Source organism: Gobius niger (genome assembly GCF_951799975.1).
Source record: "Gobius niger genome assembly, chromosome: 10".
Taxonomy (NCBI): domain Eukaryota; kingdom Metazoa; phylum Chordata; class Actinopteri; order Gobiiformes; family Gobiidae; genus Gobius; species Gobius niger.
Window position 1 is genome coordinate 23,372,149 of NC_136861.1, and position 13,733 is coordinate 23,385,881.

The 13,733-nt window shown below is 41.4% G+C and overlaps 1 protein-coding gene across 1 annotated transcript; it reads left to right on the forward strand.

Annotated features, from left to right (window-relative positions):
- Nucleotides 1-9,395: 9,395 nt before the first annotated feature.
- On the forward strand, nucleotides 9,396-11,951 carry LOC306969448 (meteorin-like protein). The gene is made up of 4 exons (XM_079565067.1): nucleotides 9,396-9,658; nucleotides 9,745-10,151; nucleotides 11,115-11,174; nucleotides 11,619-11,951. The coding sequence occupies exons 1-4, from the start codon at nucleotides 9,561-9,563 to the stop codon at nucleotides 11,936-11,938; spliced, it is 885 nt and encodes a 294-aa protein (XP_079421193.1). The 5' UTR covers nucleotides 9,396-9,560; the 3' UTR covers nucleotides 11,939-11,951.
- Nucleotides 11,952-13,733: the final 1,782 nt, after the last annotated feature.

Below are 13,733 nucleotides of genomic sequence, written 5' to 3' on the forward strand. Positions count from 1 at the left end.
TATAGGGAAGGTTTTAACGAGTCCTTTGAAAGGTTTCACTAATTTCTCAGTGGGTAATTGTTACTCACCTCTCACACTCACTATGTGCCTAATTTGACCCAATTTCACTGCACAATTTATGAATAAATACACTACCAATATGCCTATTTGGTCATTTTGAACATGTAACAAAAGCTCCTTTTTCTTAGATATAGGGAAGGTTTTAAAGAGTCCGTTGAAAGGTTTCACTCATTTCTCAGTGGGTAATTGTTACTCACCTCTCACACTCACTATGTGCCTAATTTGACCCAATTTCACTGCACAATTTATGAATAAATACACTACCAATATGCCTATTTGGTCATTTTGAACATGTAACAAAAGCTCCTTTTTCTAACATATAGGGAAGGTTTTAAAGAGTCCTTTGAAAGGTTTCACTAATTTCTCAGTGGCTAATTGTTACTCACCTCTCACACTCACAATGTGACTAATTTGACCCAATTTCACTGTATAATTTATGAATAAATACACTACCAATATGCCTATTTGGTCATTTTGAACATGTAACAAACTGTCCTTTTTCTAACATATAGGGAAGGTTTTAAAGAGTCCTTTGAAAGGTTTCACTAATTTCTCAGTGGGTAATTGTTACTCACCTCAAAACACTCACTATGTGCCTAATTTGACCCAATTTCACTGCACAATTTATGAATAAATACACTACCAATATGCCTATTTGGTCATTTTGAACATGTAACAAAAGCTCCTTTTTCTAACATATAGGGAAGGTTTTAAAGAGTCCTTTGAAAGGTTTCACTAATTTCTCCGTGGCTAATTGTTACTCACCTCTCACACTCACAATGTGCCTAATTTGACCCAATTTCACTGCACAATTTATGAATAAATACACTACCAATATGCCTATTTGGTCATTTTGAACATGTAACAAAAGCTCCTTTTTCTTAGATAGAGGGAAGGTTTTAAAGAGTCCGTTGAAAGGTTTCACTCATTTCTCAGTGGGTAATTGTTACTCACCTCTCACACTCACTATGTGCCTAATTTGACCCAATTTCACTGCACAATTTATGAATAAATACACTACCAATATGCCTATTTGGTCATTTTGAACATGTAACAAAAGCTCCTTTTTCTAACATATAGGGAAGGTTTTAAAGAGTCCGTTGAAAGGTTTCACTAATTTCTCAGTGGCTAATTGTTACTCACCTCTCACACTCACAATGTGACTAATTTGACCCAATTTCACTGTATAATTTATGAATAAATACACTACCAATATGCCTATTTGGTCATTTTGAACATGTAACAAACGGTCCTTTTTCTAACATATAGGGAAGGTTTTAAAGAGTCCTTTGAAAGGTTTCACTAATTTCTCAGTGGCTAATTGTTACTCACCTCTCACACTCACAATGTGACTAATTTGACCCAATTTCACTGTATAATTTATGAATAAATACACTACCAATATGCCTATTTGGTCATTTTGAACATGTAACAAACGGTCCTTTTTCTAACATATAGGGAAGGTTTCACTAATTTCTCAGTGGGTAATTGTTACTCACCTCTCACACTCACTATGTGCCTAATTTGACCCAATTTCACTGCACAATTTATGAATAAATACACTACCAATATGCCTATTTGGTCATTTTGAACATGTAACAAAAGCTCCTTTTTCTAACATATAGGGAAGGTTTTAAAGAGTCCTTTGAAAGGTTTCACTCATTTCTCCGTGGCTAATTGTTACTCACCTCTCACACTCACAATGTGCCTAATTTGACCCAATTTCACTGCACAATTTATGAATAAATACACTACCAATATGCCTATTTGGTCATTTTGAACATGTAACAAAAGCTCCTTTTTCTTAGATATAGGGAAGGTTTTAAAGAGTCCGTTGAAAGGTTTCACTCATTTCTCAGTGGGTAATTGATACTCACCTCTCACACTCACTATGTGCCTAATTTGACCCAATTTCACTGCACAATTTATGAATAAATACACTACCAATATGCCTATTTGGTCATTTTGAACATGTAACAAAAGCTCCTTTTTCTAACATATAGGGAAGGTTTTAAAGAGTCCTTTGAAAGGTTTCACTAATTTCTCAGTGGCTAATTGTTACTCACCTCTCACACTCACAATGTGACTAATTTGACCCAATTTCACTGTATAAGTTATGAATAAATACACTACCAATATGCCTATTTGGTCATTTTGAACATGTAACAAACGGTCCTTTTTCTTACATATAGGGAAGGTTTTAAAGAGTCCTTTGAAAGGTTTCACTAATTTCTCAGTGGGTAATTGTTACTCACCTCTCACACTCACTATGTGCCTAATTTGACCCAATTTCACAGTATAATTTATGAATAAATTTACAACCAACATGACGTCATTTTGAACATGTAGCAAAAGCTCCTTTTTCTTACATATAGGGAAGGTTTTAACGAGTCCTTTGAAAGGTTTCACTCATTTCTCAGTGGGTAATTGTTACTCACCTCAAAACACTCACTATGTGCCTAATTTGACCCAATTTCACTGTATAATTTATGAATAAATGCACAACCAACATGACTGGTCATTTTGAACATGTAACAAAAGCTCCTTTTTCTTACATATAGGGAAGGTTTTAAAGAGTCCTTTGAAAGGTTTCACTAATTTCTCAGTGGGTAATTGTTACTCACCTCTCACACTCACTATGTGCCTAATTTGACCCAATTTCACTGTATAATTTATGAATAAATACACAACCAACATGACGTCATTTTGAACATGTAGCAAAAGCTCCTTTTTCTTACATATAGGGAAGGTTTTAACGAGTCCTTTGAAAGGTTTCACTAATTTCTCAGTGGGTAATTGTTACTCACCTCTCACACTCACTATGTGCCTAATTTGACCCAATTTCACTGCACAATTTATGAATAAATACACTACCAATATGCCTATTTGGTCATTTTGAACATGTAACAAAAGCTCCTTTTTCTTAGATATAGGGAAGGTTTTAAAGAGTCCGTTGAAAGGTTTCACTCATTTCTCAGTGGGTAATTGTTACTCACCTCTCACACTCACTATGTGCCTAATTTGACCCAATTTCACTGCACAATTTATGAATAAATACACTACCAATATGCCTATTTGGTCATTTTGAACATGTAACAAAAGCTCCTTTTTCTAACATATAGGGAAGGTTTTAAAGAGTCCTTTGAAAGGTTTCACTAATTTCTCAGTGGCTAATTGTTACTCACCTCTCACACTCACAATGTGACTAATTTGACCCAATTTCACTGTATAATTTATGAATAAATACACTACCAATATGCCTATTTGGTCATTTTGAACATGTAACAAACTGTCCTTTTTCTAACATATAGGGAAGGTTTTAAAGAGTCCTTTGAAAGGTTTCACTAATTTCTCAGTGGGTAATTGTTACTCACCTCAAAACACTCACTATGTGCCTAATTTGACCCAATTTCACTGCACAATTTATGAATAAATACACTACCAATATGCCTATTTGGTCATTTTGAACATGTAACAAAAGCTCCTTTTTCTAACATATAGGGAAGGTTTTAAAGAGTCCTTTGAAAGGTTTCACTAATTTCTCCGTGGCTAATTGTTACTCACCTCTCACACTCACAATGTGCCTAATTTGACCCAATTTCACTGCACAATTTATGAATAAATACACTACCAATATGCCTATTTGGTCATTTTGAACATGTAACAAAAGCTCCTTTTTCTTAGATAGAGGGAAGGTTTTAAAGAGTCCGTTGAAAGGTTTCACTCATTTCTCAGTGGGTAATTGTTACTCACCTCTCACACTCACTATGTGCCTAATTTGACCCAATTTCACTGCACAATTTATGAATAAATACACTACCAATATGCCTATTTGGTCATTTTGAACATGTAACAAAAGCTCCTTTTTCTAACATATAGGGAAGGTTTTAAAGAGTCCGTTGAAAGGTTTCACTAATTTCTCAGTGGCTAATTGTTACTCACCTCTCACACTCACAATGTGACTAATTTGACCCAATTTCACTGTATAATTTATGAATAAATACACTACCAATATGCCTATTTGGTCATTTTGAACATGTAACAAACGGTCCTTTTTCTAACATATAGGGAAGGTTTCACTAATTTCTCAGTGGGTAATTGTTACTCACCTCTCACACTCACTATGTGCCTAATTTGACCCAATTTCACTGCACAATTTATGAATAAATACACTACCAATATGCCTATTTGGTCATTTTGAACATGTAACAAAAGCTCCTTTTTCTAACATATAGGGAAGGTTTTAAAGAGTCCTTTGAAAGGTTTCACTAATTTCTCCGTGGCTAATTGTTACTCACCTCTCACACTCACAATGTGCCTAATTTGACCCAATTTCACTGCACAATTTATGAATAAATACACTACCAATATGCCTATTTGGTCATTTTGAACATGTAACAAAAGCTCCTTTTTCTTAGATATAGGGAAGGTTTTAAAGAGTCCGTTGAAAGGTTTCACTCATTTCTCAGTGGGTAATTGATACTCACCTCTCACACTCACTATGTGCCTAATTTGACCCAATTTCACTGCACAATTTATGAATAAATACACTACCAATATGCCTATTTGGTCATTTTGAACATGTAACAAAAGCTCCTTTTTCTAACATATAGGGAAGGTTTTAAAGAGTCCTTTGAAAGGTTTCACTAATTTCTCAGTGGCTAATTGTTACTCACCTCTCACACTCACAATGTGACTAATTTGACCCAATTTCACTGTATAATTTATGAATAAATACACTACCAATATGCCTATTTGGTCATTTTGAACATGTAACAAAAGCTCCTTTTTCTTAGATATAGGGAAGGTTTTAAAGAGTCCGTTGAAAGGTTTCACTCATTTCTCAGTGGGTAATTGTTACTCACCTCTCACACTCACTATGTGCCTAATTTGACCCAATTTCACTGTATAATTTATGAATAAATACACAACCAACATGACGTCATTTTGAACATGTAGCAAAAGCTCCTTTTTCTTACATATAGGGAAGGTTTTAACGAGTCCTTTGAAAGGTTTCACTCATTTCTCAGTGGGTAATTGTTTCCTTCCCTATATGTAAGAAAAAGGACCCCGAGGCGACACCAGGCCAGCTTGGAGACATAGTCCCACCACCGTGTCCTGGGTCTTCCACGAGGCCTTGTCCCACTAGGACATGCCTGGAACACCTCCCGCGGGAGGCGACCAGGAGGCATCCGGAACAGATGCCCGAGCCACCTCAGCTGGATCCTTTCGACGTGAAGGAGCAGCGACTCTACTCCGAGCTCCTCCCGGGTAACTGAGCTCCTCACCCGATCTCGAAGGGTTCGCCCAGCCACCCTGCGGAGGAAACTCATTTTGGCCGCTTGTATTCGCGATCTTGTCCTTTCGGTCATGACCCAAATCTCATGACCATAGGTGAGGGTGGGAACGTAGATCGATCGGTAAATCGAGAGCTTTGCCACCCGACTCAGCTCCCTCTTCACCACGACAGACCGATACATCAACCGCATCACTGCTGACGCTGTCGATCTCACGCTCCATCCGTCCCTCACTCGTGAACAAGACCCCGAGATACTTGAACTCCTCCACTTGAGGTAAGGACTCCCCACCGACCTGTAGAGGGGAAGCCACCTTTTTCCAGTGGAGAACCATGGCCTCAGATTTGGAGGTGCTGATCCTCATCCCGGCCGCTACACACTCGGCTGCAAACCGCCCCAGAGCGCGCTGAAGGTCCTGGTTTGTTGAAGCCAACAGCACAACATCGTCTGCAAACAGTAGAGATGAGATCTTGAGGCTCCCAAACCAGACACCCTCCGGCCCCTGACTGCGCCTAGAAATTCTGTCCATAAAAGTAATGAACAGAACCGGTGACAAAGGGCAGCCCTGGCGGAGACCAACACGCACCGGGAACAGGTCTGACTTACGGTCAGCAATGCGAACCAAGCTCCTGCTGCGGTCATACAGGGAACGGACAGCCCTTAACAGAGGGCCCCAGACCCCATACTCCCGGAGCACCCCCCACAGGGCACCACGAGGGACGCGGTCGAACGCCTTCTCCAGGTCCACAAAACACATGTGGACTGGTTGGTCGAACTCCCACGAACCCTCGAGCACCCGATGAAGGGTATAGAGCTGGTCCAGTGTGCCACGACCAGGACGAAAACCGCATTGTTCCTCCTGGATCCAAGGTTCAACTATCGGCCGGATCCTCCTCTCCAGCACCCTGGAGTAGACCTTACCGGGGAGGCTAAGGAGGGTGATTCCTCTGTAATTGGAACACACCCTCCGATCCCCCTTTTTAAAGAGAGGGACCACCACCCCGGTCTGCCAATCCAGGGGCGCTGTCCCCGACCGCTACGCGATGTTGCAGAGATGTGTCAGCCAAGACAGTCCTACAACATCCAGAGACTTAAGGTACTCAGGACGAATCTCATCCACCCCCGGAGCCCTGCCACCGGGGAGCTTTCTCACCACCTCGGTGACTTCAGCCTGGGTGATGGACAAGCCCACCTCAGAGTCCCCAGCCTCTGCTTCCTCATTGGAAGACGTGACGACGGGATTGAGGAGGTCCTCGAAGTACTCCTTCCACCGACCGACGACATCCACAGTCGAGGTCAGCAGCTCCCCACCCGCACTGTAAACAGTGTTGGTGAAGCACCGCTTCCCCCTCCTGAGGACCCGGATGGTTTGCCAGAATCTCTTCGAGGCCAACCGATAGTCTTCCTCCATGGCCTCCCCGAACTCCCCCCAGACCCGAGTTTTAGCCTCCGCGACCGCACGAGCTGCAGCACGCTTGGCCTGCCGGTACCTCTCAGCTGCCTCAGGAGTCCCATACGCCAACAAGGCCAGGTAGGACTCCTTCTTCAGCTTGACGGCATCCCTTACTTCCGGGCGCCACCACCGGGTTCGGGGATTGCCGCCGCGACAGGCACCAGAGACCTTACGGCCACAACTACGAGGAGTAACAATTACCCACTGAGAAATTAGTGAAACCTTTCAAAGGACTCTTTAAAACCTTCCCTATATGTAGGAAAAAGGACCGTTTGTTACATGTTCCAAATGGGCATATTGGTAGTGTATTTATTCATAAATTGTACAGTGGAATTGGATCATATTATGCACATAGTGAGTGTGAGAGGTGACTAACAATGACCCACAGAGAAATGAGTGAAACCTTTCAAAGGACTCTTTAAAACCTTCCCTATATGTAGGAAAAAGGACCGTTTGTTACATGTTCCAAATAGTCATATTGGTAGTGTATTTATTCATAAATTGTACAGTGAAATTGGGTCATATTAGGCACATAGTGAGTGTGAGAGGTGACTAACAATAACCCACAGAGAAATGAGTGAAACCTTTCAAAGGACTCTTTAAAACCTTCCCTATATGTAAGAAAAAGGACCGTTTGTTACATGTTCCAAATAGTCATATTGGTAGTGTATTTATTCATAAATTGTACAGTGGAATTGGGTCATATTATGCACATAGTGAGTGTGAGAGGTGACTAACAATAACCCACAGAGAAATGAGTGAAACCTTTCAAAGGACTCTTCAAAACCTTCCCTATATGTAAGAAAAAGGAGCTTTAGTGACATGTTCACAATGACCAAATGGGCATATTGGTAGTGTATTTATTCATAAATTGTACAGTGGAATTGGGTCATATTATGCACATAGTGAGTGTGAGAGGTGACTAACAATAACCCACAGAGAAATGAGTGAAACCTTTCAAAGGACTCTTTAAAACCTTCCCTATATGTAGGAAAAAGGACCGTTTGTTACATGTTCCAAATAGTCATATTGGTTGTGTATTTATTCATAAATTGTACAGTGGAATTGGGTCATATTATGCACATAGTGAGTGTGAGAGGTGACTAACAATAACCCACAGAGAAATGAGTGAAACCTTTCAAAGGACTCTTTAAAACCTTCCCAATATGTAGGAAAAAGGAGCTTTAGTGACATGTTCACAATGACCAAATAGTCATATTGGTAGTGTATTTATTCATAAATTGTACAGTGAAATTGGGTCATATTATGCACATAGTGAGTGTGAGAGGTGACTAACAATAACCCACAGAGAAATGAGTGAAACCTTTCAAAGGACTCTTTAAAACCTTCCCTATATGTAGGAAAAAGGACCGTTTGTTACATGTTCCAAATGGGCATATTGGTAGTGTATTTATTCATAAATTGTACAGTGGAATTGGATCATATTATGCACATAGTGAGTGTGAGAGGTGACTAACAATGACCCACAGAGAAATGAGTGAAACCTTTCAAAGGACTCTTTAAAACCTTCCCTATATGTAGGAAAAAGGACCGTTTGTTACATGGTCCAAATAGTCATATTGGTAGTGTATTTATTCATAAATTGTACAGTGAAATTGGGTCATATTAGGCACATAGTGAGTGTGAGAGGTGACTAACAATAACCCACAGAGAAATGAGTGAAACCTTTCAAAGGACTCTTTAAAACCTTCCCTATATGTAGGAAAAAGGAGCTTTAGTGACATGTTCAAAATGACCAAATAGTCATATTGGTAGTGTATTTATTCATAAATTGTACAGTGGAATTGGGTCATATTATGCACATAGTGAGTGTGAGAGGTGACTAACAATAACCCACAGAGAAATGAGTGAAACCTTTCAAAGGACTCTTTAAAACCTTCCCTATATGTAGGAAAAAGGAGCTTTAGTGACATGTTCAAAATGACCAAATAGTCATATTGGTAGTGTATTTATTCATAAATTGTACAGTGGAATTGGGTCATATTATGCACATAGTGAGTGTGAGAGGTGACTAACAATAACCCACAGAGAAATGAGTGAAACCTTTCAAAGGACTCTTTAAAACCTTCCCTATATGTAGGAAAAAGGACCGTTTGTTACATGTTCCAAATGGGCATATTGGTAGTGTATTTATTCATAAATTGTACAGTGAAATTGGGTCATATTATGCACATAGTGAGTGTGAGAGGTGACTAACAATAACCCACAGAGAAATGAGTGAAACCTTTCAAAGGAGTCTTTAATAGCATCCGAAATGTCGGAAAGATTCAATTTTTAGAGGAGAAATTACATTGTTGACGGTCCCTAATTCTCCGTACATTGGTCTCGCGTATTCGCAGTAGTCTACACGTACATTATTTTGTTGACGGTCCCTATTATTCAGTGCATTGGCCTAGTGCAGTCGTAAAAGAACGTACAATACATTGTTGACGGTCCCTAAACCTGAGCCCATTGGCCTACCGTGCTAGCGGCAGTAATCGCGCACTACAAAACAACATTACGGCTGGCTTGACTGGCATTTTGCGGATGACGGCTCACTTGACCGCAGTGGTAGGGAGGGAGGGAGAGAGCGCGCGGGGGTGTCCTGGGGGTACATATTGGTAGCCTCCTAAGATTTCCGCACACTCGCGCTGCTGTGAGAGCTTTGGTCTCAAGCCCTAAGCTACACCACAACAGATATTTGTCGCGATGTGTCGTTCCAGACTTAATGTTGAGAAGTCGCAGATTTTATGTATGAGATGGTGCGCCATGTGATCATTTGGGTCTATTTGGCACTGGCAATTTTTTTAACCAGCGGAACAACTGATTTCTGCAACTGGACTGGGAGGTGAGCCAGAATAAAACCATAGCAAATACAAAGGCAATATTTTGTTTCCCATTCAGTAATGTGTTGGGTCTTTGTGGTTGATACAGCAGCTTCACCGAAGAGAAAGTCCCCAGACTGGTGCTACAGGTGCGACTACGCTGCGCTACGGGCCAGATACGTTGGTTCTCCCCTGGCCAGGCTCTCAGAGTAGTCTTGGAGCCGGGTCTGTCCTACGCCTCACGCACCTCTCTCTGCATCAAACCATCCCCTTCATTACGCGGGGTGAATGTGTTTACTGAACGCTTCGGACGGCTCCAATTGTTGACCACAGAACGCCCCAGTAGAGAAAAGATCAGGTGTTTTCGGCCGGATGAAGCTCATGCGCCGGTCATCTACCTTGAGGCTAGTGTCCAGAGTAATAATGTGCCGTGGAGGAGACGCGCCGTGGGGTTCAAGTATGAGCTGCTGACCAACCCAAGGACCGGGGCCGGTCCAGACCACGCAGGACTAGAAGGTGTGTTTTGATGGCGCGCAATGTCTTTGTCCCATGGAACATTTCAGATGAATTTAAGTTGACATAAGATTTAGGCGAGTTTATGTATTTGCACAATTCGTAAAATTCAAAGTGCTTCACACAGCAGGCTACATATAATTACAAGATGGAAGATCAAATCAATCCATAAAATATAATCATGAATGAAAAACGTTTGAACAGAGTTAGCCAGATTTTAGCTGCATACAACTGAATTTAAGAGTTGAAAAATATGTTACTTTGGCCACATTTGACCAAATGAAACACAAACTTCTTTAAGAGGAATTTTGTTGACAAAACGAACTATATATTCTTCTTCTCATGAAGTCTATGAGAGCATGCAGACAGCATTCCATCATGGCAAAAACAGAAACAAAATGAGTGGCCAGACTGCGTTGTAGTAACTTGACAAAGAATGTTGAGGGTTCTATTTAGGAAAAGAAGATGTGCATACCCTCCAAAACAAGAAATATATATCTAAAAAAAATAGTTTCTATATTTCTGATAGACCAGAGGTCATTCCTGTCTGGCAGTCTGTTTTCCATCCCAAAACAAGGCACGGAAAACAGAACAAACCCACGGGGCAAGAAAGGGCAGAAGGCCATGGTCTGAATTGAGTGTGCAAATACTTTTCAAATTCCTCAAATGCCACTTGATTGTCTGAAGGCATCTCTCTCTCTGTGCGGCCGTCTCAAGGCGCTGATGTCATTCTGGCTTTATATTATAAGTCTACACATCTGTCTGTCTGACTTCTTACCAGTATTTGACTCCTGAAGTCTTCTGTGTTGGTGTGAGGTCAAGCAATTAGTGACAAAACCTGTAGGACATATACAATAGGAATAAGTGGATTTTTCTCATTTCTCATTCAATGAAGACTATTTTATGTTTATTATGTTCTTATTAAACTATTTCTCTAAGCAAATTCTATTTTTCATTTCCTTACAGATCCATGTCGCCCATGCAACAACACTGAACTGCTCATGGCCATCTGCATCAGTGATTTTGGTGAGTACTTTAGTGAGCACATTCAATTTTGAATCAATAATGATATGAATTAACCATTTGAGTTAAATTGTATGTTTATGTAATGTATGTTTGTAATTTTGAAAAAGTAGCCATCTGGACTAGATTTGTTACTTGTCTTGACATAGGTTCCCTGAGCCGCCCTCATTTAATGTTAAGACAGAGAGAGGTCAAGTGTAGGGATATATGCTCAATATTGGCCATATTCTGGACATTTACGTTACAGAGACAGTATGAGTTGTGAGAGGAGTTTATAAACTAATCCATGTGAAAAAGAAGGTAGACATGTGTCAGTAAAGGTAGGTATAGATATGGACGACAACTAATATTTTAAACGTTCTCCTTCCTCTCCTTCCAACATATCAGTCCTTGAAAGACTTACCACATTAAGTTTTGTTTCACGGCAATACTGTTTGTCTTTTGCAGTGGTCCAGGGCTCCATACGGAACATCTCTCATAACTCTGATAAAGAGACATCTTCAATACAAGTGTCTGCAACCCGAGTGTTCAGGCAGCAGAGCAGTGTGTTTGTGCGAAACTCTGAACCCCCCTCACCCTGGTCCGGACATATCTCCACTCTACTACGGTGCCACATGAAACCAGGAGATGGAGAGTTTCTATTTACAGGGTCGGAGCACTTTGGTCGAGCCTGGCTAGGGTGTGCCCCTCGTTTCAAAGACTTCCTGTCAGTGTACCACAGCGCCCGGGCGGCTCGGAGCAACCCCTGCCACTTCCCTTTGGACTGAGGAGCAGCTCAACTTGTCCTGCTAATATGCCCGATCCGCAGGCCCCCTCACCTCTGCGCAGCACCGAGAGGCTGACATAATGTTGTCCTAGCATGCAGACGTGCCCTGAAGGTGGCACACGGCATCACCAACTGGGACGGGCTGTTTGGATCTCTGCTGGAGAACACATTCGCAGAGGCACACTACAGGGACATCCCACAGCTCACAGAGGGTCTTAGGTCTTTGTTTCCCCGCTTCTATGGGACTTTAGAAGGGGAGTCTCCTCTTTTGGTGCCCCCACCCCCCCCCTCAACCACTCCCCAAAGGTCTCTAAGCGCATTGTTAGTTTCTGATGTGTGGTAGACTCTGGGATATGAATTAAATGTGTATATTTGTTGTACCTCTGTATCACTATAGACTTCAAATAAACTGTTTTTTTTCCTACAGAATTTTGAATGTGTCTTACTTTTTTCAGCTTTCTAGAGCCCTAACTTTTTCTTTGATCTGATCTTTATGAATGTTGTGTAGCTCAACCATAACACACAACTTTAGCTGAGTAGATTGACCCCACTCTCCTCCATCATGGCTGAAAATGATCATTAATTAAAAAGGAAGAAAAAAAAAACAGACTTGGGGCCCCAAATCCTGTGGAGAACCCACCCACCCCCCTCATCCAACCCCGCCCCCTAGAAGAAAAACAATTAATTGACTTTTAAGCAAGTGTTTTTTGTTGGCCCCAGCCCACTTGCTCCCTGGCCAGGCAAGGCGCACAAATCGCCATGTTGGACGTTTTATGAGGACTAAATAGCTGTCAATGAAAGTGTAAATGACTGAGGGGAGAAAAGGGCCCGCACAATGGCCCCCACAGTGACAAGGGCCGCAGCAGACATAATGACCATTGTTACAGATGCTGTCATTGCCAAACCATCAGGGCCAGGAACCTCCAAAAAGACATTCCCCTCTGGTTTAATGTTGAGTATAATATAGCATCTTACATCTACTAATCCAATAAAACAGGCTTGCTTTTGCCATTGATCCCCACAAAAAATGAAATAAATGTATATAAATACATTTTAAAAGTATTTTTGTCCGACAGCTGCCAAAGCCTATTTGCTGCATGTAATGGATGAAAACTATCTATCTTGCATAGAGATTAAATTTGAAAAGAAATGCTGAATGATGATAGTTTTGAAAGTGTTTGTATTGTCTATTGTCATCAGTCTTGATGTTACACTAAAACCATCCAAACGGCTGATCTTTTCTTATCATTAGTTGAAATTCTTATGTTACATTGGGTTGTCATTTGTCATGATAGTTTGGTCCCGAAGCGACACCATTTGAGAGTTTGATGATCAAAAATAAACCTAAAGCCTAAATGAGTCCCATACAAATCTTATCTTGAGAAAATACAAAGCTCATTTTGAAGTGTTCTCCTTCCGCATTGTTCCAGGGGCCCACCATGTCAAATACCCACCTCACCTCGCCCCTCACTGGCCCTTTGAGAACACATGTGTGGGAATCCTGTGGCTCTCTCCGGGACTTACCCAGGAGGGCTGAAGCGGGACGGCTGGACGGGGCAGCGGCAGGAGTCCGCACAGGCCGGGGGGTAATTGGTTTATCCCAGTGCCTGGATCTCTTTCCCATGTGGGCCACTGCTGAGTGGAGGCCCTGGGGTACAATATGGGAACAGCGTGATACCCAGCAAGCCTCAGCAACTATTCAGTGGTCCAGCCACAGATGGTGCGGGAAATAAGTGTTTGTAGTGTTCTTTACTATTTGGGCTTTGAAACGGAGAATTCGATTTCTGGAGTTAGTT